The sequence below is a fragment of the Anastrepha ludens genome, chromosome 4, assembly GCF_028408465.1.
Source record: "Anastrepha ludens isolate Willacy chromosome 4, idAnaLude1.1, whole genome shotgun sequence".
In the NCBI taxonomy this organism is placed as follows: domain Eukaryota; kingdom Metazoa; phylum Arthropoda; class Insecta; order Diptera; family Tephritidae; genus Anastrepha; species Anastrepha ludens.
The window spans coordinates 28,696,383-28,723,622 of NC_071500.1; the positions used below are offsets into that span (position 1 = coordinate 28,696,383).

General features: G+C 37.7%; 2 protein-coding genes across 8 annotated transcripts in view; both read right to left on the reverse strand.

Annotated features, from left to right (window-relative positions):
• Positions 1-8,530: 8,530 nt before the first annotated feature.
• On the reverse strand, positions 8,531-10,763 carry LOC128860796 (uncharacterized). Its single transcript, XM_054098545.1, has 2 exons — positions 10,343-10,763; positions 8,531-10,142 (listed from the first exon to the last, which is right to left on the reverse strand). Exons 1-2 carry the CDS (start codon positions 10,404-10,406, stop codon positions 8,599-8,601), a joined length of 1,608 nt encoding a protein of 535 aa, XP_053954520.1. The 5' UTR covers positions 10,407-10,763; the 3' UTR covers positions 8,531-8,598.
• Positions 10,764-18,137: 7,374 nt separating this feature from the next.
• Positions 18,138-27,240, reverse strand: part of LOC128861382 (transmembrane protein 134) — a 55,994-nt gene continuing 46,891 nt past the window's right edge. For all 7 annotated transcript variants that reach the window (XM_054099500.1, XM_054099497.1, XM_054099495.1 and 4 more), the window contains one exon: positions 18,138-22,039. In XM_054099500.1, coding sequence (XP_053955475.1) covers positions 21,688-22,039 — 352 coding nt within the window. In that variant the 3' untranslated portion in view covers positions 18,138-21,687. The remainder of the gene's footprint in view (positions 22,040-27,240) is intronic.

Here is a 27,240-nt window from a genome sequence, read left to right on the forward strand (position 1 = left end):
CTACATAGCAAAATAGAAATTTGAGATATTGGGTATGTTCAACAATGCATTATAATGTGCAACATACCATTTCAGAGTGAGCAGTGCTTTCAAAAATGCAAATATGGCAGTACTGCAAATGCAACGCGTTCTTAAACGTCATTTTTGTATCAAAAGTCGTGCATTATTTGCAGCGTGCTCTGGGCTAAGGCCATACATGAAGTAAAAAAAGTTAATAAAGATTTAAAAATAGATAGAAACATCGCCCAGCGAAAACTTTTGACATGATATGTCCTTTTAAGCTTTACACGGTTTTTTTTTCTTAAATTTAATAAAAGACTCGGTTTTTTCCTCACATACATCGTCCATGACCAAACTTAGTAACAATTCCATTTTACTGCACAGCGCGTTCATAAATGCAACAAATCTATTTGCAATTTTTCAACAAATCTATCAGCTGCATGAATTGTCACATTGACAGTGCTGCCAGCGCTGCAAGTACTGCGCATTATAATGCGTTTCTGAACATAGCCATTATGCGCGAAGATTGCAAAAACCAGGCAAAAGAAACACCTATACACTCCCGAGAATATCATAAACGAAGAACGTTAAGCAAAATTGAGAAGAACATATGTGGTCGTCCTCGAGTGATTCAAACCAATGTAGCCGTTCGAGAAAGAATTCGCAGAAAGTAGAAAATCGATGTCCACAATGTAGGTATCAACCAGATCCAAGTCAAGACTGATTAGAGATGATCTCCACATGAAAGCCTTCCGTCGCTCAACTGGTCATCTTTTGACAACGCGCTGCAAGAAAATTAGATTCGACAAATGCAAGTAGCTTCTTCGGCAGCACGCGGTCAACAGCCATGAAAATATTCTTTTCACAGATGAGAAAAGTTTCACTGTTGAAGAAGTTGTTAATAATTAAAACGAACAAACAAACAAAATCTATGCAAAAACTTCTAAAGAGGCAAGAAATGTATAGTGACTCACAGCTTATTTGATGCAGCCAAAAAAAATTTTTTTTAAATATCAAATACAGGGTGGGCCATATAGCGTTTGCTTTTTGAACCACCTATTTTTTTGAGAATGGTAACACAAATGACATGTCAAATGTGTTCATAATTTATTTAAAGGTTTGACATTTACGAAATGGGACGCTATACGCTTGAATAAAATTGGGAAATATTGAAAACCTATTTCCAAAGTGGTGAGTCTTCTTCTTCTTTTCTGATTTTCACATCGGTGGCTACGTCAATAGGCAAAATTGTCGGTTTTGGGGCTCAGAAAAATCCACACGTTACTGTAGAGAAGCAAATGCATCCACAATGAGTCACTGTTCGGTGCGGTTTTTGGTCTGGCGGCATCATCGGGCCATTTTTTTCAAAAATGAGCGAGGAGCCGCGGTTACAGTAAATGGCGAGCGTTACCGTGACATGCTCAACGAGTTGATTCCAAAAATTTCAAGATGATGACATGGACGACATTTGGTTTCAACAGGACGGTGCAACTTGACAAACTGCCAAAGTTACACTCGAACTTTTGGCTACCGTTTCTGAAAACCGAATAATCAGCCGAAATTCCGATATCAATTGGCCGCCTCGGAGCTGTGATTTAAGCCCGTTGGACTATTTTTTGTGGGGAGCCGTAAAGGACAAATGCTATGCGAACCATCCAGAGACGATTGATGCTTTAAAACACGAAATCGAAGTTGCCATTCATGAAATTGGAGCCCAAACAATCGAAAATGTGCTTAAAAATTGGGTTGATCGAATGGCCTACTGTAAAGCCAGTCGTGGCAGTCATTTGAACGATATTATTTTTCATTCATAAATGACAATGTTCAATCTTCAAAATAAAAAAAAAATGTTTGAAAAAATATTTATTAGTTTTTTTTATAGCCGATTCAAAAAGCAAATTTTACATGGTCCACCCTATTTTATGGTATTCCCATTACAGCAAAAAATTTTATATTTTTTAATTGTTAAATGACATGTTTTATTTAATAACAAAAAATGTTTCTTCATAAGAAAGATATGGCTAATTAAAATAATAAAATAATTCAGTTACAGTTTTGAGGTCACAGCTTAAATGATGCACTAAATTAAGAGTATTCAAAAAACATAAACACATTAATATTTCGATTTCATGATTACGGCTAATAAATACTTAGTGGGGTATCCCTTTTGATTCAGCACAGCTTTTAATCGGGAATTCATAGATTCTAAAAGTTTTGCTGTTTAATCGGAACTAATTTTATCACATTCTTTCTTTAGTGCCTGTTTCAGATCAGACGCATTAGAAATATTGTGATTTCTTATATTATTTTCCCGCACTGACCACAAATTCTCAATAACGTTGAGATCTGGACTCTGTGCAGGTGTCTGTACTACAGGGTGGGCCAAATAAGACCTACTAATGTACCTAAAAGACCTACTAGCAGTATGCGCAGTTGCTCCATCTTGTTGAAACCACAAATTAGAATACTGCTCCGGCATTGGCCGCAAAAAGTTTTCAATCAATGTTCTGTAAGAAGCTTCTGATATCGATTCCGGCGTTTCATCCTCATTTTCGAAGAAATGTGGACCGATAACTCTAGTGGCCATAACACCGCACCAAACAGTACATTTAGATAGGTGCAACTGATGTTGGTGTGTTGCCCTTGGATTTTCAGAGCCCCACCATCTACAGTTTTGTTTGTTGACAACCATTTAAATGGAAATGCGCTGGAATAAAAATGTTGCTGATATTTACGCTGCGTTAAAACAGTTGATCGTTGACAATAATAGAAAAACTCGATAATTTTGACGCGTTGTGTTGTACTGTACGGTTCCAAAATAAATTTCCAACAATTCAATTATAGCCTACAAAACGAGAAAAATAAATATGCCATAAAATAAAAAAAGGTATTTGTGCTTTACATTAGTAGCCATTATTCGGCCCACCCTGTACACGTGGGCAGTTCCAGATAAGCCAAGTTTTTACAATACCAGACACATGCTTGGACCCGCTGTCTTGGTAAAACCTAAACGAACCCTAATGCCCATTTTATCCGCACTCAGTACTACATTATCTCTTTGCGGATCCAGATACATCTTTTTATTCATGTTTCCTTCGATAAATGTTAAATTTCCGACGCCTGAATAGGACGTGCAACCCCATACCATCACCCTGCCCCGCCGTGTTTAACTGTAGAGCGCAAATTACATGGTTGAAGCGCGGTGCTTGGTTTTCTCCAAACGTAGGACTTCCCATCAGACCTGAAAAGGTTAAATTTGCTTTCATCCGCAAAAACAACGGACTTCCAGAACGAAATGTCTTTGTTCAAATGTTGCCTGCAAAGCTCTATTCTTTGTTTTCTACTACGAGCATTAATCAACGGCTTATACCGGACAGTCCTTCCATGAAAATTTTCTTCGCGCAGAACTCTACGAAAAGTTTCAGGGTTACAGCTCTTGCCTAAGAATTTTTCGACTTCGTTCGTTAATTTTGGAGCGCTTAAATCGGGTTCTTCTTTAATTTTGCGAAAAATCCACCTCTTATTGCATCATTAAATATTTTATTTGGCGCAGATCTGCCCCTATCTTCTATCCTGTTTTCGTGGCGAAACCTTTCTATAACATGCTGGACAGTTGAGGACAAAAGTGTTCCAGGATACTGTCATAACCGCAGAAGATTGGCCGAGTGGAAGTCCAGATCTGAATCCATTGGAATATAGTTTGTGGTCAGATATGGAGAACATGGCCTGTCGAAGACCTCGCTGAAATTTGGAGAATATCAAAACATCTTTGGTTCGAATGAAAATTAAAAATATTTTTTAATATTTACATGATTGAATAAAACTGACTTCAGTAAAAAAAGTATTATAATTTCGTATCTACAGGGTGGGCAAATAAGACCTACTAATGTTAAGCACAAATAACTTTTTTATTTTTTACATATTTATTACAGTTACAGTCATGTCATCTTCTTCTAGAACATCGTCATAAATAAAATTCTGAATTATATTCTGATTTTCTTCTAAATCCATTTTCTGTTGAATCATTGGTCCGCATCTCTCATGTCTTACGATGTTGCTATCGTTAAATGAATACTTCTTGTCTAATTAGCCTGTTCGTAGTGCATTGGAAACATCACTGTCAGTTATTTTGTCCCATGAATTTTTTACTCAATTCACAACTTCTTGTCAGCCTGGTTCTACAAAATTACCTCGATGATTTCTCACCATTCTGTTTCCAATATATTCATTGATCTCCATCCGCAAATGATCCTGGAATGGCTTGCTTATTGCAATGTCAAGTGTGTGGAGGTTACCAGTCATTCCTGCCGGAATCATTATTTGATCAATCTTCCTCTCAGCAAGAAAGGTTTTCATGTCTTTAGCGCGGTGAGTACCGGACTTGAATTCCAAACTAGTAAACCTCTATTCTGACCCCTCACAGTGGTAGCAGCATTAACCCACTTTTCTTTAACTGCTTGGGTGCACCAGGCTTTTTCACTTTCAATGACATAACTTGCTGAAACTCGTCGAATCTGGTATTATTTACCTTTAGTGATTAAAAATGGTGATACATTCTTGCCATCTAGACGAATCGCCAAAATAGAAGTAGCACGCGCATTATTGTAACCGGTAGAAGGAACGTAAATTGACGAAGAAGCCTTGTGGTGAACTGTCGTTTGAGCTCCTTAGCCTAGGAATACCGCGGTCTCATCCATAGCAATCATGTTGGAGAGTTGGTATTTCGAAAAATCGATGCCATCACAAAAAGCTTACACGCAAGTGCACGCTTACCAACTTCATTGTCTTCCAGCTTAAAAAATGTTGTTGATCTCCTTAGAGACAATTCATATCGTTTAAGGAAGTTCTGCAACCAGTGAGGCGATGCTTTAAATTCTTCTGTGGATATATCAAATTCAATTGCTGTTTGAAGGGGGCAAATTTTTGAATATCAGCCCTTTTCCAGATGTAATCTTATAATTCAGCAAATAACGGCTGCCGACCTGATTCAACTGTGCGTTTTTTTCTCATTTCCTTGGTCCACCAGTTGACACAGGTAATCGTAGTCCCTATGCTATTTATGAACCATTTAGAGATCCAGCATCTTCTCTTTACAGAATGCTAATGCAAAATTATTCACTTTCACTTTCAATTATTGAGCAAAATTTTTCATAAATTTCAAGAATTAATTTGAAACGAACTGTAGAGGTAAACAATTAATTTCTTGGAATATAACGAATTATTTTTATCACATTATTTTAACTGGGGCTTATTTTCGGAGGATGTCTTATTTTCGGAAAAAGACGGTAGTAATGCCGCATACTCAGTTTTTCGCTTTGTCAGCAATATATTGTAATCTTTTAAAGGACTTTCAAATTTCAATAAATAGTTTTAAATATTAATATTTAATCTATGATAACACTGGTTTACAGCCAAAATGCACCAGAGACGCCGTTATGAAATTCCTATGTAAAATCACCGTCTGATTCCGAAAATCAAGGTTATTTTTTATTCTATGGTAACGTTTTTGAGATATTTACGAATTACCGTTATTTCAAAAAAAAAAAAAAAAATCGGCCTACTTAATCATATATATCTCGAAAAAGAATTGAGCGATTCCAAAACCGTTTGAAGCTTTTAAAAGGTAATAAAATTTGCTATAAACTGTGTGTAAAACACTTTTTGCTAGGCCCTGCAGATTCAAAGATAACGAACTATCATAACGGATTTTTAAAATTTTTTTTGTAAAAATATAAAAAAATTTGTACTTTGAGAGAAAGGATCTCGAAAACTTTTTACTTTTTCGTATATTTTTTGTTTTCACTCTAAGCTCTGTTTTATTACAAAAAAAATAAACTTTGACTAAACAAAATCGATGAACTAATACAAAAGTTACAAGCATTCAAGTAAATATATCCATATAGTAAAACTTAAAAAATATTTGTAGGGTACAATAATAGCATATGTACATATGATTCTGTCTTAACTCCATGATCTTATTTTATAATTGAAAAAGTTATGTGTCTTGTTTTGACGCTTATTTATATAAGGATCGGTTTCTCTTATGAGAAACCAACAGTAGTCACCCATCATAGCGACATCCCAGAATCCTTGATACCGACTTTCAATCATTTTCATTTGCTGGTGAAACCTTTCGCCATGCTCGTCACTTTCGTCGCCAAGATTTTGCGGGAAAAAATTTAAATGGGAGTGCAGAAAATGAATTTTTAAAGACATATTTACTCCTGAAAGAAAATTAAAATGGGAATTAGATAAATACATAAGTGACACATTAGCATATTATTTTCTTAGGCTGGACTAATCTTCCAATTCAGAACAAATTGTGGTCGTTCTTGTTTGTTCGGAGCAGGGCAATAAATTCAGATTAAGGGCTATATATTCTCATGTAAATTTAAAAATTTGCTTTCAAATTTTTTGTTTAGTTTTAAAGTTAACTGAGAAAACGGTCTTATATGTGTTTTTTATTTACCCATTTCCGCATAGTTTTTGATTAAATCGTTTACTATCAGATCGAAGTTAGGACTTTCGTGTTTGCCTAAAAAAGAAGTAACGACCTTTTCAAAAGAGTCCCACGCCGCTGCCTCCACTGATGAAAATAGTTCTTTGAAGTGGGTATTGGCCATTATTTTCCTTATTTGCGGCCCCACAAAAATCCCTTCCTTTATTTTTGCTTCTGAAATCTGTGGAAAGATTGTTTTCAAATAATGAAAAGCTTCGCCTTCTTGGTCCAAAGCCTTGACAAAGTTTTTGATAAGGCCGAGCTTGATGTGGAGCGGAGGTAGAATTATTTTTTCCTTCTTTATAAGTGGTGAGTATTTTATGTTATCCACCCCTACTTGAAACTCGATTCGTTCTGGCCAATCCTTTATGATGTAGTGGTCTTGACGTGCTCGGCTATCCCATTTACATAGAAAGCAACAGTATTTTGTGTATCCAGATTGTAGACCACAGAGCATTCCAACGACTTTTAGATCGGCATATATTTTCCAATCATGTTCTTCGTATTTATTTAATTTAAGCAATTGTCTCATATGTTTCCTTCGTATTTACTGCATGCGCGATCGGGATAGATGGCTTTTGGTTGCCAATGTGTAATAATACGGCCTTTAAACTTAATTTATTGCCGTCTATGAACAATCGCCACTCTTTTGAATCATATGGTTCACCTTTTGGTTCCGGTTTCCGAAAATATCAATTCGACTCGACATGGGGTGCACACAGTATTCGGTGTCCATGGGTTTTCATTGTTTCTAGGCTCAATTCCATAACACTTATGGTATGCAAATTTCAAACGATTTGAAAACACACGTCGCATCCTTTTAACGATAAATTCCCCGCAGATGAAACAGAACATATCTGGATCATGTTTAGACTCAAACTCTCGCGCCCTTTTATTCAAATAAAATTTTTTTTGAAGTAAATGACGGATTATAAACTGCAATTATAAAGTGAACAGTATCCGGCGATCCTTGCAGAAATTATGAAGGAACGAGGCACATGTACTATTATTTATACTTACATAGATCAACTAAAAATGCAAGCCTACCTATACAAAAAGGTTCCCTAGTTATACATAGAAAACACTACCTGCCTTAAACATATGATCTTGCTTGAAATGTATCTGTGTTTGAGATAACGACACTAACAATTTTTTAGATCAAATAACCCTTCCAAAATCTACCTGTAACTAACTGATATGCGAATACTAACACATATTACCAGTAGGGTACTTAAGTATTAAATGGATATATTTACTTGAATGCTTGTAACTTTTGTATTAGTTCATCGATTTTGTTTAATCAAAGTTTATTTTTTTTGTAATAAAACAGAGCTTAGAGTGAAAACAAAAAATACACGAAAAAGTAAAATGTTTTCGAGATCCTTTCTCTCAAAGTACAAATTTTTTTATATTTTTACAAAAAAAATTTTAAAAATCCGTTATGATAGTTCGTTATCTTTGAATCTGCAGGGCCTAGCAAAAAGTGTTTTACACACAGTTTATAGCAAATTTTATTACCTTTCAAACGGTTTTGGAATCGCTCAATTCTTTTTCGAGATATATATGATTAAGTGGGCCGAATTTTTTTTTTTTTTTTGAAATAACGGTAATTCGTAAATATCTCAAAAACGTTACCATAGAATAAAAAATAACCTTGATTTTCGGAATCAGACGGTGATTTTACATAGGAATTTCATAACGGCGTCTCTGGTGCAGAAAAAAAGTTGAAATTTGTGATCCAGTGTAATTAATCACACAATTCTCACTTCAAACCAACCTTAAAATCGCCTTCACTATGATTACGAAACCACCTTGTACGAAGCACAAACTATAATACATACAGACATATGTACTTATGTGTCAGCAACTGTAGGTTTGGAAGTCCAATTATGATAAATAGACAAAAATTGTCTGGTTCGATGCCCCTACGCTCTACATCATTCAGATTTTCTAGGATCATAATTACGAATAAAAGCACAATTTTAGAACAACTACTTTATATTTAACAAAATTTTATATATGTACATAAATTTAAATTCAACCTGATAATTTTTTGATAGAAAAAATTTCAAATCATCTGTCACACAGTCAATCCCGAATCATTTCCTTTTTCCACTAGCATTGCGGACTGCACTGTTTGCGCCACAAATTTCGCCGCCTCCAATGCCGGCATCCAAGCTGCGGCGCTTCACATCGAACATGTTGCGCGTCTTATTGATAGGGAAGCGCATTTTGTTACGCAGCCACGTTGTGAAGGCTCGTTCATTGTCATGCATTTTACGCATTTCCGCATCGGTTGCCTTCAGAGCCTGTTTAAGTGTAAAGCGTTGCCTACGCTTCAAATTCTCTTCACGCAGCTCCAGCTGTTGACGGCTCAGGCCGTACTCGGAGAGATAGCCAGTGTATTTTGGAAGCTTTTCAGGCTGCGACAGTTGACGTCGATATTCGCAACAGGTGCGATAATTCAACTTCAAATCGGTAACTTCCGGTGGTGGTAGATGCTGTCGGCGAATACGTGACGTAGCGCTGTTGCCGCTACCATTTTCGGCGGAATCAGCACAAGTTGTACCGATGGCATTATGTGTAAACGGCTTGCGGCAAAAAGAGAAGCCTTTACTCAATGGCGCTAGTAGATGTGATTTCTTTGTGGATTTCAGTCGGCCACTGCTCAAGCTTTTCTGATCGAAATCATCGGTTAGGTAGGATGCAACTATTATTGAGAGATCATCGTCTTCTGTATTTTCATCATCGCCGTAACCTTCCGTATGTGTGACTTCGTTATTGGTGAAATTCAGTTCTTCGTCGGTATCTGCGTTGGTTTTGGCATCAACTTCATTTGTGCTTATATCTGCATCAATATCGTCCACATCTAAATCACTATTGTCGACGCTAATATCGAATGTGACCGCACTACAGCACTCCTCCTCGCCATCAGAGGTGAGAAGGTTAACTAAACTTTTATTATCCTGCTCTGTCTCAACCGTATCCGCGGAATCCTCTTCGGCGCAATCGAATGTACGCATCTTCACCATGCGTCGCGGATTAACCGCTTGTGTATTCTGCGTGTCTGGCAGTGTTTGCTCGTTCTCCATATCCATAACTACAATTTCTTCACAAATCTCCTCTACAATATCATCTTCAACATCTGACTTAGTTGGCAAAGGTGCGGGTTTATTACTGATCGGTGCTTCGTCTAATGGCGCCTGCATAGTAGCTGTGTCCTTTTCCGTTAACTCTTTTGAAAGTAGTGTTTCCGCAATGCGTTGATCGGCTGCATCAACGTTTATGTCTACTTTCTCTTCGTCACTTGTGTTTGTGGCTTCTTCGACGATCGTTTGATATTCGCAAATAGTTGTTAATGTGCGATCGAGTTCTTTTGCTTCGGCTACAGCTTCTTCGAATTCCCGTGTAAGCTGTAAAGTTTCTAAAAGGGCATTGTCTGGCTCGTAAGTTTCTAAATTTGGCGCAAAAGTCACTTTGCGTAGTGATGCGCCTGCCTCCGCATCTGCTACCAAATCGCTGGCTGTATCAATATCTTCCGAAGAGGGGGCCTTAGGGTCACCATTCGTCACTTCTTCAAATAACACTTTATTTGCCTCTTTGATTTTCTCCACAATGTTGTACTCGTTGACTGGCTTGAGGACTAAAATTGAATTAATGGAAATAATGCCATTTAAAAATGGGGCGTCGTAGCAATCGCACCGAGTTCGGTAGTACAGAAATTTGTAAAAAGAAGAGTGCAATCACAATTCCCTTAACATACAGTTGAGTTCCAAAAAGAACTCACAAATAATTAATTCCTCAACTACCGAGCTCCGTGTGAGAGCAACAAATGTAACTTACAGTAGACCTCGCAATCTTCATCTGACTCATTCGGTTCGTGTTCAATTGGCTTTGACTCTGCCATGATGCCTTGGCTTCACACTTTCATAGTCCACTAATGCAACGTCATTCAATTTTAATAGTGTTCCTCAAATACTTGTAGATTATGTCTTTCTGTTCTGAAGCGATAAATATTTATTCTTAATTAGTAAAACATTAGTAGTACAAACATCCACAGCTGTATGAGAATACTAGGGCAATCGATTTGCACTTTTTGCAAGATATTTTGCTATTGGTTTTTAATCTATCAGTATTCATTAGTACGTCCAGCGTACTCGAATGGGCTTGTGGTAGTCACCACTCGATAGGGCTCGATTTGGGCATGAAATCACAACGGATAGAAAAGATTTTTCCAATCGTGGTCGCTCCACGGTAGGCAATGGAAAATCTACGAGTGTATTTCTGCCATGAAAAAGCGCTTCATAAAATATCACCTGCCGTTCAGAGGGGTACAATAGAACGGTAGGTCTCTCCATTTGTGGAACAACATCAAGACGTACACCACAAATAGGAGGAGGAGCTCGGCCGAACACCTAACAGAAGTCTACGCGCCAATTATTTATTTTTTATACATTCATTAGTACTCCACCCAATCTTGAATATTAGTAATTTTTATTGTGGGTGCTCGGCATTTTTTTTGTATCTGAACACTAAAGAAAAGTAAGAGCTTCACCACATAGGACGGTTTTTAGAAAAATAGTATAGTGGGCGCTAATGATGACTTACAGAAGGCTTTGTTTCCTGAAGTTTAGGCAATCCTCTACTACTTCAAGATTCTTTGACATCACTTTGCTCAGCCAAGAAATTACAATGTAAGATATTGAGCTTTTCTTCTCTTTGGCTCAAATGTCAATTAAAGTCATGGCATCGCTTCATCAACCTCTGCTATCAATTTTTATATTGCACAAAGCGATTTGAAGCAGTTAGAGAATTCAAGCCTGGTAAGCGTGGACCCACTCCATGGTAGATTTACTAGGATGGACTATTTTTCATTGACATTGACCGCCGCAAATTATGGACAAGATCTCCGTTTAGTAGGGTAAACAAGAAGCTCTGCTCTCAGTCGCCACGCACATCGGCGTTCAAGCAGACTCAAATTCATCGCTCTATTTTAATAGCATAACCAACAGCTCATCTGCTTTTCAATATTCACATTTCTTAATAGTCGGTTGTAGGAAATTTGTTTTCCCCTTCCGCCAAAGAAGATGTCTCTCAACAAAATGACAAAATAATCCTTGCCTTAGAAGTGAAGGCTTGAACTTTTCTGTAAGGCAGCGAACTTTCTACCAACATTTCAAGCAGTTCACATTATTTGCATGTTTGACTGAAATTCGTTGTTCACAGTTGTAATACTGAAGTAGTAAAGTACCTGGTTTATTTGGGAAGCAGAAAGCATTAAAACGGAGAATCTCCCATGAAGAAAAGCCACAATTTATAAGTCCCTCCATCATTCTCATCTTACTGCATGGCGTAGAGACTGAACTGTGAGTATAGAATATCCGATGGAACGGCGCTTGGAGTTCGATAGAAGAACTGTGCGAAAAATGTATTGACTTTTGCGCATACCATAAAATGATAGCCTTATGAGCTTTACATGGTCATAGACATATAAAGATCCACCTCTTTCCTGTTGGCGTAGAGCGTTGCTTCCTACGAATTTCAAACTGGTCACGCTTAGCACGCAGATAAAACGACTGGCGTACTCTTGCAAATTCGCTTAGGCGGTTACTAAGCCATTCAAAAAGAACGAAAAAGTTGTGTGCTCAGTCAAGAAGAAGAAGATGATGAGAGCACGATTTAATTACGTCTTTCGCGATATTTTACTTTATCAATCGACTGTTTTTCAAATGTCCCGAAAGTGCGTTTTCGACAAAGTCGAATAACCGATCACCCTAGTCACCACATTTTTCGACATATTTCATTGAATATTTATAACAACAATTTGTGCCACACAGGAGCGCTCACAACCGGGCAAAAGTCGATAGGTAAACAGAATTAGACATTCAATTAAAATATGTACACCAAAACTTTGCAGTTCTTTCAACTTGCCTTGCTCATACGCAGGCATGCACACACATGTTCATACATATGCATAGATATATTGTAAAGAATAATCGTTTATTAAACCATTTAAAATGTTTTCAGTTTGTTTTTCTTTAACTGTTACTTGACTGCTTTAAAATTCCAGCGCCAGGTATTCTATCTCACTCGCGTTACGCATTAACTGACGAGATATACGCTTTATAGATCCCTTCAGGCACTTGTTTACAGCAAAATATACTCGTATAGATGGATTTCTCACTGCAAATTGATGTATTCCGTAATTCGTGAGCTTGTCTTTACATGCAATACTACCATTTGCCATGACAATAGCTTTTTTATTATTATTATTAATGCCAATGCAATCCAAAGGTCCCTCGATTGGAACGTGTCAATTGCTTCATGCCGATATATATACAACTACAGTATTATTCGACTCTCATATTCCAACTATCGGCATGGCGAGGCGGGTTATTGATACCAAGTAGCTTTAATGTGATGCAATTTTTGTTTTTTGTTTGTAAAGTATACGCCATGTAGTCCTGGGTTACCCGAAAGCATAGATATTTTGTTGAATCAATAAAGCAGGCAGTTAATCATCAGTGTTTATTCCAAAACGAAATGGCTTAGAATTTCAAGAATTGTTTTGTTTTATTGTGAAATATTGATTTTATTATCAAAAAGTGAAATCAGTTGTTAATATGCAAACAATTAGAGATGCTTATTTCAAGCTTATTTCAGGGCTCGATGGATGTATAAAATGCTAAATGTTAAAAGTTAAATTTTTTTCTACTTACTTAACAAAAATTATCTGTCTAGAGGGCGAGGTGAACTCAGCAACTCCTTCTCAGCTGCCCTCCTCTCGTCGGTCCAAGATTTAAACATATAGGCTCTCACTTTTTCGCTGCACCTGTGGATATTGTGGGTTTAAATATCACACACCTGCTGAAATTCATCAGTAGCTTGAAGTGGTTAATACGAACGTAATTAGCCACTGTTGGCCGTCATTCTCTAATCCAAAGCCTCTTCTTCATTTTTCCACCTGTTTTGACGAATTTTGATTATTTGTTCAAGTGGACCCTTCGTGAGGGCAGCCATTTATCCTAACCTAATGTCACAGGCGGTGGAACGATGAGCTGCATGAGCTTTACAACGACATTAACGTAGTGCAGCGAATAAAGCTCCAGCGGCTACGTTGGCTAGGTCATGTCGTCCGAATGGATATAAAAACTCCGGCTTTGAAAGTATTCGATGCGGTAGTAGCAGAGGAAGAAGAAGAGGAAGGCTTTCTCTGCATTAGAAAGATCATGCGGAGAAAGACTTGGCTTCACTTGGTGTGTCCAACTGGTGCCGGTTATATTATAAGAAAAATTTATAATTTCCATTTAAGTATGCAAGTCAATTATTTTTGTTCTTAGCGTGAATACAAATTTCTTTCCGACCACGCAAATTTTCAATGATTTTCCTTGTTGAAGAAGTTTCCTGTTTTTGTGAACACACCAAATTTTCTGAATTTCAATAACAACGCCACTTCAGTAACTTCTTTTTTACTACGCGTAGACTTGAATCTCCATGCATGAAACAGCAAAATGATAGAAAAAGATTTTCTAACAGCGGACGCCCCTCGAGAGGTAATGTCAAACCTCCGAGTATATTTATGAAAAACCTCTTCATAGCTGTTGTTTTACTCAGGTGCACCTCCGCCACAAGCAGTAAGCTAAACATTGGTAACTCTTGGCGACTCTCTCTCAGTTTGGACCAAGAAGCCTGCTGTTTCGGAAACCAAAGCGAAAGTGGTGTGGAAGTGATGACTCAAGTAGTTTCATGGTGGTAATTCCTGGTGGCACTCCAGCAAAAACTGCTTGCAAATCATGTACTTAAATCTTATGATAATTTATGTACTGGGGAATACTCGTAGTGGCCGCCATAGTCGAATGGGTTAATGCGTGACTACCATTGTACCATACGGAAGTGCACACGCTCGAAAAGTTGTTTCTAATAGCAGCCGCCCCTCGGCAGACAATGGTAATCCATCGGCCCTCATAAATTAAGCAGCGTTGGCAAATTTAGTGTTTTTATCACCGGGACCAGATCTTCTTTTGTCGGTCCTAGATTCATGTCAACTTCCACGCTCATATAAACGTTTTTCCCCGACTTATTGACACCTAAACTGAGCTCTTTTAATTGGTACCTGATTTTTGAAAATCATTTTAGATAAGCGAAGCTTCAACCCGCAAACACCTCAAAAAAGAACTGCATACATACATATGTATGTACTACTGGTATTTAAAGGAATCGGATTTTAAATTAAAATAAATTCAAATTTATTGAACAATCTTTATGATTTTTGTGTAGATTTAAAGATAATCTTTTTCAAATCTTGACGGCAACTGCGCCATAATTCCGCCATTCCACCAATTTTGAACGACTCGCTGTAGTACTTCGTTCGGTATCTCGGGAATAACTTTAGTAATTTTGGCTTACAATGCCTTAATCGAAGCTGGTTTATTCACAAAGCATTTACACTTTACATCCCCCATAAATAAAAATCCAAAGGTGTGATATCACCCGACCTTGGTGGCACTGGTTCGAGACGAGAGTCAAATTGCTCAAGGAATCGACAACGCAGTAAATTCACTGTTTCACGGGATGTATGGCAAGTAGCGTTAGCTTGTTGGAAACAAATATTGTGGAGGTCACGGGCTTCAATTTCCAGCATCAAAAAGTCGTTTATCATGACGCAATAGCGTTCGCCATTCACTGTTACTATGGCGCCAGCGTCGTCTTTGAAGAAATATGGGGCGATGGTTTCTCCAGCCCATAGCCCACACTAAACGGTTGTTTTCAATGGATGTAATGGCTGATCTTGAATGCCTTCGGGTTGCTCTTTAGCCCAAATACGGCAATTTTGCTTATTGACACAGCTATTAAGCAAAAATGGGCCTCATCACTGAACAACACAAACACCTTAAATTGGGCTGAGAGCGCAATGAATACTTTTCACAGAGCGTCGATTTTCGTAACAGAATTGTACGATTTGTAAACGTTGTTGAGGGGTAAGTCTTTCCACAATAAAATGTCAATGAATACTGAAAAAAATTACATATGTAGTTTGGCAGCAGTCAGCGTGTTTTGTCAAAAAAAAACCCTATTGGAAAAAATTCCTCCAATCCAAAGCGAATCTATAAAAGGTGGTGTTGGTAAATAAGCTGATGTGTTTTTTTTTCCTTCGCTGTGCCCATGTGGCTGTCAGCACAGCATAAAACAAGGCGAATTCATTTTTTGTTTTCTACTTTTAAAATACTTTGCCGTGACAATCAAACGTACAAAACATTGTTGTTTTTGTCTAGTGGCACCACCTTTAAGGGGGGAAACCGGTTTAGGAGGCCAAAATTTTGGTGTTTTTCGAGAATTTTTTGAACAAAGAAGGAATAATCAGAAATTGTTTAGGTTTAGAGGATATTTTATTTATAGTTTTTGGTACACTTTTAAATTTTTTTGAAGCTATTTCCGCGGGAGATAGTGGCGTTAGAGCGTGCTGTCCATGGACGATCGCCATCCGAGTGTCTTGCTGGTAGGAACTCCTGAAGTTGCAATTTCTCTCTGAAATCAACAGCAATTTTTTTTTATTAACAACATATTTCCTAAGAATATGAACCTAATTGTGGTAAAAAAATATTGAAAATTGCATGCTTTTGAGGCGCTTGAACACAAAGTAGTTTTTTTATACCATATATTTTCATCTATTTTGCTTAAAAACCCATATTTAAACCATTAAATAATAATAGAATCCCAAAATTAGGTTCATATAAATTAGAATTAAATAAGGAAAAAATCCCGAAAAATTTAAGAACGATTGGTGAATAACTTTTTAAGCTAGAATGCCCACCAGTTGAAAAAAAGTAGTTTCGAAAAACGTCGTTCTAACTAACGCGCGCTACGGTGCGGAACCGACGGGCAGTCATTTAAGTGCTCATAAAATCGGGAATAATGCGAATTTTGCTTTAAAATTTTTACCACATATTGAGTAGTTATACTAACGATTTATGCAATAAAAAAAATTGATTTTTTGATCGATCTAAACCGGTTTCCCCCTGAATAAGTGCGCCTTGCTCCAATCTGATCACTCTCAGAATTGCACGCTGCGCTCCCTTGAACTATTATCATATTCATAAAACGCATATTTCTTTTGTTTTTATCGAGATTTTTATTATCGCTTATTGCCTGCATTAAATGTATAAATTATGTATATTTATATCAATATAAAAATTGTAAACCAAATAGAAGAAAACGTAATTGCAAGGAAAAGTGGAGGGACTTTGCATCGAATACTTAAATACTAGTATACAACAACAGCAATTAATAAAAAGTAAATATCGCGTGTTCTTTGCTCAATACATTTCATGCGAAATTTTTTGAAAATTTTGCTTAAACGTATTTTACTATTGTTTCTCATTTTTTACAACCATTTCATTGCATTTTCATAGATCATACATAACTTTTTCGCAGTTAAATTTCCATTTAATTATACATTTTTATATGTTGATGTGAATTGCAGGCGTGAACAAAATTTAAATGGGAAAAGTTTGGGTTTGGTACTTGTTCAGGGGAGTATAACAAGAAAATAGGAAGGTTGTGTACAAAAATATATTCAATACATAAATATACATTTTTTGGTTTTCATAATTATTAAACTTATGTAGCACATTCGATATATTGGCTTTATGTTATCGTGCTAGCTGTAGTGGAGCGCTACAGAAGCCTGTTCGATTTTTAGTCGATTCGTTTCTTAAGTTTGCATAATTAATTATTATGACTTAAGCTAAGTTATACTGATTTTGACTGTTTTTTGTTTCTAAATTTTTCAACAATCTCATATACTTACATATGAAAAAACAAACAAATAATAAAAAAATAAAGACTTTTTTCCTAATATACACACACATGCATCCATAGTATAATAACATATAGTCTATATGTATATATGTAAATATATAATAAACCTTAAAATATACGAGTACAGTTTCGCAAATTCATATGCATCGAAAGAAGGTCTAATGAAGTGAAGAGAGCCAAAAAGCGTATTGAGTAGCAGTAGTACGTAAAAAGTGCAAACATACATACCACATTAGTCCCAAATGGAATATTCGATTATGGCATAGTAAATGAAGCTTTTTAGCATTTAATGTTTTTGCTTAATATACATATTTGGCGTAAGTAAAGAATAGCGCACTCTCGGTGATAATACATAAAAGTGGATGTAAAGTATTTCTATAGTGCAACTCTACAAGTATGGAAGCAATCAGCTGATTGCCTAATTTGGCCGCAGCTGAGATCATCTGATTTGAAACAGAGATTTGTGCAATGAATGCGCAATAAAACACTTTTAAAGCACAATCCATTGGAAGAGAAGGAAATGTGCAATAAATCTCAAGAATTATTGAAGAGAAATTTAAGAGTTAGAGAACTTACGCAATGCGCGCTTGCTGTAATCATTACCATCTTCACAAATCAATTGGTAATATATTGACTTTGGGAATAAGTTTCCGTACTTTCTTAGTCAAAGTTACGAATTATTTAAACAATTAAATAAAACATGATGCTATGTGAAGTATGCACCATTGGAACCTGCAACTTTGCTCCATCTTTCAGGCAGCATACAGATTCCGCTGACGAAAAATTCGAGTTCTTTTGACTTGCTCCATTCATTGAGCCAGTTTGTGATGCTCTCGTAAGAAGTGTACCGCTTTCCAATAAGGGCAGACTGCATTGATGGATTGACAGAACAGATGGTAACTGGAAGGTGCAATGTCTGGGCGGTTTTGGCAAAATTTCTCAATTCAGTCCCTCTAAATATTTCTGGACCGATTTTGCAACGTGTGACTTGGCGTTGTCATGCAGAAAAATCAGTTTATCATGTCTACCGTCCCATTCCGTCCGCTTTTCTTTGAGAGCTCGATTCAAACGCATTAGTTGCAGTCGGTAACGATGGTAACTAATGGTTTCAGATAGTTTAAGGAGTTCATAATAGATGACACCCTTCTGATCCCACCAGATGCACAACATAACATTTGAAGCATGAATATTGCTTTTCGATGCTGTCGATGGACCTGGTTCACCTGACAGGCTCCAACATCATCAATTTTTCATCGCCAGTGACGATGCGATGCAGAAAGCCCTTTCTTTTCTGCCGTTCAAGCAGCATCTAACACATCACCAAATGTCTCTCCTTCAATTGATGTGGCACCCAGTTATATGCTTTTTGGACTATTCCCATCGCGTGCAAACGTTTACCGACGCTTGATCTCTCAACATCAGCTACCCTTTTCTTTAAAAGGTAATAATGAAGCATGACTTCCCGCAAATGCTGTTTTTTTCGGGATAAACGTAGACATTTTTGACGTCAGATAAAAAAGGGTCTTTACGCTTCAAACGAATGTCATCTACTGCGATCGAGACCTCACATATACACCTTTAAATTACCAGTATATTACTAGAATGAACACAAAAATAGTATCAGCAGCGACACCTCACTTACGAAGGCGGAAACTTATTCCCATACCCAATATTAATAGTTGAATCTACACAACAGAGATCAGCGGATTCCAAGCACTGAGTTTTACAACCACATTCTGTATTCAACAAACGCCGTTGAAAAAATGCTAGAAGAACAATAGATTGACTGCCATTTTCGCGTATTTTTAATTACATTAGCGGACACATTGCGATGTTAGAAAGGGACAGAAGATTCCATACTTATATGACTGTATGGGGACGGCAACTTGAAAAACGTATTTATAAAAGTAAGAAAATTCTGAAGTATGTGCAATGTGGAAAAATATGTGTATAATAATAGGGAAAATCTCTACGACTTGCAAAACCTTTGAAAGTGGCGAGAATTGCAAAGTTTTTCAGAACAACAAAGCGCATGCAAGAAAATATTGGCAATACCTTCAAAAGTTGCTATACCTGTAACCATGTATGTATAGGCGTCTTCTATTCGCCACTTCTCTGCTCGGCTAACTTGATGAAAAATTTGAATGAGAAAGCAAAAACAAAGTTAGATTCGCCGCTTGCTAACGCTTGGCAAAAAGAAGAGGAAGGGAAAAGACACATTCGATTCACCACTTCTTCGCTCGCTATTTCTGGGCTCTGCTCATTTGATGAAAAATTTGCAACAACAAAGTTATCGCGCAAGATTCGTTCTCACGTTCTACGTTACCGGAATGACCCGGCTTTTTATCCTGCCAAGGGCCGTCTGCTGATACAACAACAACAGCAAGATTCGTCGCTAACGAGTACGGTTATACCTCATAAAACTGGTATAACTTATTATTTCCAATGGTGCCAACTCTCAAGAGAGTTTCATTAGACCGCGTTCATACAGCGAGACTTTAGTTGCTCCAGGTTTGATAGTTCCTCTCTTTTAGTGTTGGCCGTCGTGTTCATGCACAGCAACTCGGTTGTTTGCAATTGTTTAGTTTTTGATCTACAGACACCAACAACATTGGGAAGAAGGAGAAAAAGGGCACGAACATCACAAATAACGAGTTGAAGCAACAAATATTTTCCTGTATGAATGCGGTGTTGCCAATACTCATCAAGTGCTTCCAGATAAATATAATTTTTGGCAGCTCTTCTCCAGCGTTACGAAGAAATGCTTATTTATACCAGTTGCTTTATCTATAGGCCACTTGCTCACGCTGGGTGAGCCGAAGAGGCCCAAAAGTGGTATCCATAAGGTCTAACTGTTTATTGTTGTTTTCTTTAAGGTTGCTACAATTGTGTAACCCCTCTTGCTCTTGTACCCTGGCATATGGTATTTTAATTTAAGACTTTTGTATTTTTTGCTATTCTGCAATTACACAAGGCCTAGAAAATCCCACTATTTGCCATGACGGAGCCCGTTAGAGCAGTAAAGTGTTATTAGGGAAATAATAGTAACAGTTTTTGGACTATGTAATTGCCAAAAAAAATTGACTTGTGAAAAGAGTTAAGGAATAATAAATTTTGGCTATTATGCGGTCGATCGGAATTAGCTTCAAATTAAATATATATGAGAATTGAAAAAAGGATCGCAATGTAAGTTCATACATTGGTATGCAAAACTAGTACCAGAAAAGAAGCGCTACACATTGCTTTTCAGGGGTGTAAAAATTTAATTGTCTAAAATATGAAAACGAAAATATGAAAAACGATGCAAAATTTTCTGATTGATGAGACAGCGCTATTCTTTACTTTTCTCACTTTTTCACGTTTATCTTTGCAGAGCTGCAATTATTGAAAAAAAGAAAAAATATTAATATCAGTTTCATCCTGGAGTGTGTTTTAATGAATGTCTAAGGCATTCGTTTAGTCATTCGATTTTCTGCGCATATAGACAAGGAGTACACATATACATGCATACAATATTTGTTGTTTTTTGCTTACAAATATTCTAAATATGTACTCTCTAACATTTTCTTTTGCCTGTAATTTATATCCAAATTCGTTTGCTATATGCACTTTTCATTCATAAAAATCGTACTGGAATTTATGATGATTTTCAACTTTGTCACCAAGTTTAGCTGCATATTTACTTATGATTTTTATCGTTCCATTGTTTGCTTCTCTTTATTATATACCGATTATGCAATATCAGCGGCATTTAAATGTTGACTAAATGCCATGATAAGTGTGATGCGGTTTTCTAAAGTCGAATGATTGCTGCATGCACTTGTTTACTAAGCTGAATTTATGTATGTGTGTTTGTGAGTTGAAACAAACTCCATAATAATAAAATGACGAGTGTTCGAACGGTGAAAGGTCTCTCGGCAATGTAATGATTGAGTGTGCTTGTTTGGACTTTGACTTTGCCTTACTTCGCCAACGAATTGAAGGCAGATACATACACATATCTTATAAATAAAATTAAATGATGTTAGCTCCTAATTCATTGAGGAGGCCTACTTCTTATTTTTCCTTACATTTTCGCACTGTACCACTATATGCACACATTGAAGTTTAAAAATTTTGGCTTCGCCGTCAACGCAAACATTTAACACCACACCAACTCTCGAAAACAACTCAAAGCAAACGATAACGACAAGTACCAAACGTTGGCGTATGTGTGTACCATCATTTATCCTATTCTATTATCGTTTTTATCATTGTCATTGCCATTGTCTTTATTAATGCCTTCACCCAAGTCGTCGTCATCGTAGTTTCCCCATCTATGGATCTATGTCTATGTTGTCGTCGTCATCGTCAATGGCGTCGACATTGTTTTATGTAAACAACGGGAGATGGTAGAAGTCAAACCCTCGGTATCCTTTAGCTGCCAGCCAAATGTATACGACATGATAGGCGCCTGGTATGAAGCAGATTAGGCCGGCTACAAAGAACACGACACCCTGCGATGTATTCGCTGGATCTGCGACAGCAAATGTGCCGAATACGAAGAGACCGGTGCCAACAATCAGCAATGTAACGGCAGCCAAAACAGTTCGCCAGTTTTCGCGCACCTTCGGATGCCGCCAACAATATGTATTGGTCTCCTCTGTGGGTATATTGCCATACTCTTGAATCAGCGAGTCGCTGTCACGTGATGTAGTGTCCTCAGCGTATTTGGTGTAGTTTCTACAAAAAGAAACAAATAAACAACGAAATTAAAAAGTAAATTCTTAATTAGAGTTTGTACATTAACTAACAAATACTTGTATTAAAATGAATTTAAATGTATTTCTTTGTATGAAAACATGCATAAAGCAGATGCAAGTCAATGCCGAATAGCCCATAAAAAAAATTGGGATTTCCAATTGTCAATATACTACCAAAAGCCTAGAATGGCATTACTCCCCATGACTGAAAAATGCAAAAAGAAAACAGAGTCCGTCGAAGGCACGGATGATAGATTTACCAGGTTTGGTTATTCACTATGGTGAAAAAGAAATTTTGTGAGAGTAAATTCGAAAACAACATGAGCTAAGACTGTGCAAATGGTGACCCCTGCGAGTGAAAATTTTAATTTTTTTTTTATTATATTTAAATCATTAAATAAAACTAACTTCATTAAAAAAAGTATTATAAATTCATATCTACAACGAACTTAACTTGTAACAGAACTTATGGCAGGACTAAGTATATCACCAATACAATCTAAATTTTTTCATAAACAAACCGATTTATAACCCCTGTTACGTCAACCCATCAACTGATTCTGTCAAATTCGCTCAGAGCCGGTTAACGGTTCGATATTGGCCATACCTGTAAAAATATTTTCACCCTGCATCGAGAGATCTGCCAGATAAGCGTTAAAAAAGAGAACATTTTGGTCGAAATGTCGGAAGTTTTTTAAAAGCGTGAGAACATAAATGATAATACAAAACAGAAGAATTGTTGGACTGAATTTTTTTATTATAATCTGGTAGATAATTTCATGGCACTTATTTTTTGAATATGACATCCGGCATACTCGTATGTCTGTCGCGTCTACGAGTTACATCGTCCATTCGATTAGTCCAATAAATCGATTGTTAAGCGTGCTATATGGCAAGTTACGCCGTGTTATTGGAATCAAATGTCGTCGGTGCTTAGCTGACTAATTTTCAGAAACAAAAATTCAGTCAGCATGGCTCGATGGCGCCCGCCATTCACCGTAACAGCAGCTCATTCCTCATTTCGAAAGGAATAAGGAGCGATAATGCCGCCAGTGATCTTTGAACTTTCAGAACCGGAGCTTTTGTTTCCATTCGGACGACATGATCCGGCCAACGAAGGCGCTGGATCTTTATTTGCTCATTGCTCCATCGCCTGCGATACTCGCCGTCACCAGTATGCGAAGATCCAAAAATCTTCTTTCCCTCAAGCACTCCAAGAGACACCTCATCAGATATTGCCATCGTTTAAGTTCAGCGCTATTCGTTAGGACGGGCATGATAAGAGCCTTCTAAGTGCTGGTTTTGTTCGTTGAGAGAGGACTTTACTACTCAATTGCCTACTTAGTCCTAAGTAGCACTTGTTGGCTAGAGAGACTCTCCGTTGGATTTCAAGGCTGACACTACGATCGGTGCTAATGTTGGTTCCATGATAAACGAAGTCTCTTGCGAACTCGAAATCATAATTGTCAATAGTGATGTGGGTGACTGTTTCTTTACTGACAGGAGGTACTTCGTTTTGTCCTCGCTAACGACCAGACCCATTCGCTTTGCTTCTTTATCCAGTTTGGAAAAGGCAGAGCAGCAGCGCGGTTAAGGCCGATTATGTCAATATAATTCAATGTTATTAAGTCACTAATACCAAATCACCAAGTCATGTTAAGGGATTGAGCAAGACAAATAATAAAATTTGACGATACAATATGTATCAATCGCGGTTCGTTTAAATTAAAAACTACGCGTACTTTTTGCATGGAAATATGTGTTGTTTACAGAGGGTAAGCCAACATTGGTCACATCCCACTTCGCAGAATGGACAAGTGTTATGCTGGACGTTGTTACGATGGGAAACCTCAACCCGGAGTACAGCCAGTAGATGGCAAATACCTACATGCAGGTCTTTTAATATGTATGTTTTTGTAACATAGCTCAGAAGTGTTGGGTCTGCCACCTTGCCCGTAGCGCATTCAAGGATTCGTAAGAATAGAAAAATAAGTCTGACATGCTTGTTTAAATTGACAACTTCGCCTTTGCATATTTCTTGATTTAGTTCCTGGAAAATAGTTTTTACACTCGATTCTCGGCAACTTTCAGCTCATTGAAACAGATCTCCTGTGGGGGTGACTGTATTCACGAACAGACGACAATCAGGAAAGCATCAAGGCGAATCCAAAGAGACGACAAGTCGATACCGAGTAACGATATTGCAATTTTTCGATGCCCCATTGGTGACAAATCAATGGACGCTATCGATAACTCTAATAAGCAATTAAAAGAGGAACCAGGACGCAGGTACCTGGTATGTCTAAAAGGCATAAACAGGGCTCCACCTTGATGAAATTGCTTTTAGCAGTCCCAGGGTGGAATCAGCCGAGAGGAGAGGAATGTTATAGGGTTAGTGGGAACATGCCCTACATACCACTGGTGCAAAGGCACTTTTAATGATGTTTCTGACATTTTCAATTTTAACCTCCCCTGCAAAAAAAAAAAACAAAAGCTCTTTGACACTCAGAATTAGACATCCAAGATCTGCAAGTAATTGAGCAAAAACCGAACACACTGATCATCTTCGACCACCCAAATACCCGTTCATCAATACTAGCTATAACATCGATTTTTTCATCCAAGGTTGCTAGCATTATTTGTTTCATAGCTCGAAGCTCTTCGGTGGTTTGTAGATTTAAAGAATTTTCTTTGGGCCAATATTATTCTTCTTGGGCCAAGAGGGGTCTTAAAACCATATTATGTGATCGATTAGCGTGGATGGCCTTAGATTCCGGCTCGAACAGTCAGCTGAATTAGTTTTCATAAGCACTTATCACCAGTCGGCTCGTGGAGCTATTGCGAATATAGAACTTCCTATTACTAATGAATGTGTTCTATTTCCAAAGATGTGCTGAAAGCCATACCAATACCCTTTTGCTGTGCGAGCAGCACCATATCTCACGGCCTCTAATACGATAGCAGTGAAAAAATAAGAAAATATATGCGGTAGCAAATACGCCGGGAAATAAATAGTTGGAAAATTTGAGCTATTTTGGTTTTACCCAAAAGTAAGCTAGTGTAAATAAAATAAAAATTAAATACTTTCTACTGTTTAGTAATGCTTATCTTTTTCAATGGAGGGAATTCTTCCTTGTAAAATTTTTGGACTTTAATACCAGACAAGAATCACGCCCATTTGTATGTGTTAGGTCTAAACTTCCGTCCCTTCGATATTACATGCAATAACTCTCTTAATAGCCAGCCCAATTTAAATTTTACTAAAGTGTATGCGGGTATGTGAATTTCGCCCCGGATCGAATTTAGCATTTCTTTACTTGTTTTTTGGTGACGATTTCACCAGATATTACAATGGCTGTAAATATTACCAGACGCTCTGCGATAAAAAATAGCTTAACTCGGTGTTCACATGATAGAGATATGTAACTGACCATAAATAAGTATGTATGCCATACCCCTGATGCACACTTACTGAACGCATACCACGTATTCACTATTGAAATAAACGACTTCAAGCGCCGACTTGCCGCTAAATATCTGCACACGGACCACAGGTGACCGATACGATTAACTCTCCAAACTACATTTTCGTGTACATATTTAACTATTTATGAACAACTTTAAATGGCAAACCTCACCGGTGATTATAAGCGATTTTCATCAAATTATTGTATGTTGGCCTATTTTGGTGTGGCAATGCAGTCGAGCGAAACGCCATTATAAGGTGGGTATATATACATAAGTACAGAGATACACAGATACACCTATCACAAGTGTTGCCCCAATGTTGGGTAGCGCTCAATCAATATTGTTGGTGGCAAGCGAATAAAGGAGGATGAAAATACCTACGTATGCATTTTTATGTATTTACATGCACATATGTGGAAAAAAATGTTGCAGTAGCAACGCATCATTGTCAAGTGCAATAGCGCCGGCAAGGCATATCGCAACAATAGGGTTATTCATTCTTCGCACAGAATTCGTAGCATTATGCGTTTTTGGACGGATTGCTTTTGCTTAAAATGTATTTTACACAAAAAAAAATATTACATTCACTTATAATTTGAATTCCCTTAAATGAAATGTGCTTAATGTGCATATATAAGTACTTATTGCAAGTCATATTCTGTACTTGCTTTAATTCGACGTTCTAGTTCGTATATACCTCTCCGGTGCGTTCGCAGCTGCAATACGACGCCTATATTTCTTCTTCTTCTTAATTGGCGCTATAACCGCTTACGCGATTTTGGCCGAGTTTAGCAAAGCGCGCCAGTCGTTTCTTTCTCGTGCTAACCGGCGCCAGTTGGACACACCAAGTGAAGCCAAGTCCTTCTCCACCTGATCTTTCCAACGCAGAGGAGGCCGCCCCCTTCCTCTGCTACCACCAGCTGGTACCGCATCGAATACTTTCAAAGCCGGAGCGTTTGTATCCATTCGGACGACATGACCCAACCAACGTAGCCGCTGGATCTTTATTCGCTGCGCTATGTCTATGTCGTCGTAAAGCTCATACAGCTCATCGTTCCATCGTCTGCGATATTCGCCATTGCCAACGTGCAAAGGTCCAAAAATCTTACGCAGAATCTTTCTCTCGAACACTCCAAGCGTCGCTTCATCGGATGTTGTCATCGTCCAAGCTTTTGCGCCATACGTTAGGACGGGCATGATGAGAGTCTTGTAGAGTGTGAGTTTTGTTCGTCGAGAGAGGACTTTACTGCTCAGTTGCCTACTTAGTCCAAAGTAGCACTTGTTGGCAAGAGAGATTCTACGTTGGATTTCAAGGCTGACATTGTTATCGGTGTTAATGCTGGTTCCTAAATAAACGGAGTCTTTTACAACCTCGAAATTATAACTGTCTACATGACTTAGTGCCGATACGCGAGTGTGCCGACTGTTTGTTTGAAGACAGGAGGTACTTCGTTTTGTCCTCGTTCACCACCAAACTCATTCGCTTTGCCTCTTTATCCAGTTTGGAGAAGGCAGAACTAACAGCGCGGTTGTTAAGGCCGATGATGTCAATATCATCGGCATACGCCAACAATTGTACGCTCTTATAAAAAATTGTGCCTGAGCGATTAAGTTCTGCGGCTCGTACGATGCTCTCCAACATCAGGTTAAAGAAATCACACGACAGCGAGTCACCCTGTCTGAAACCTCGTTTGGTATCAAACGGCTCGGAGA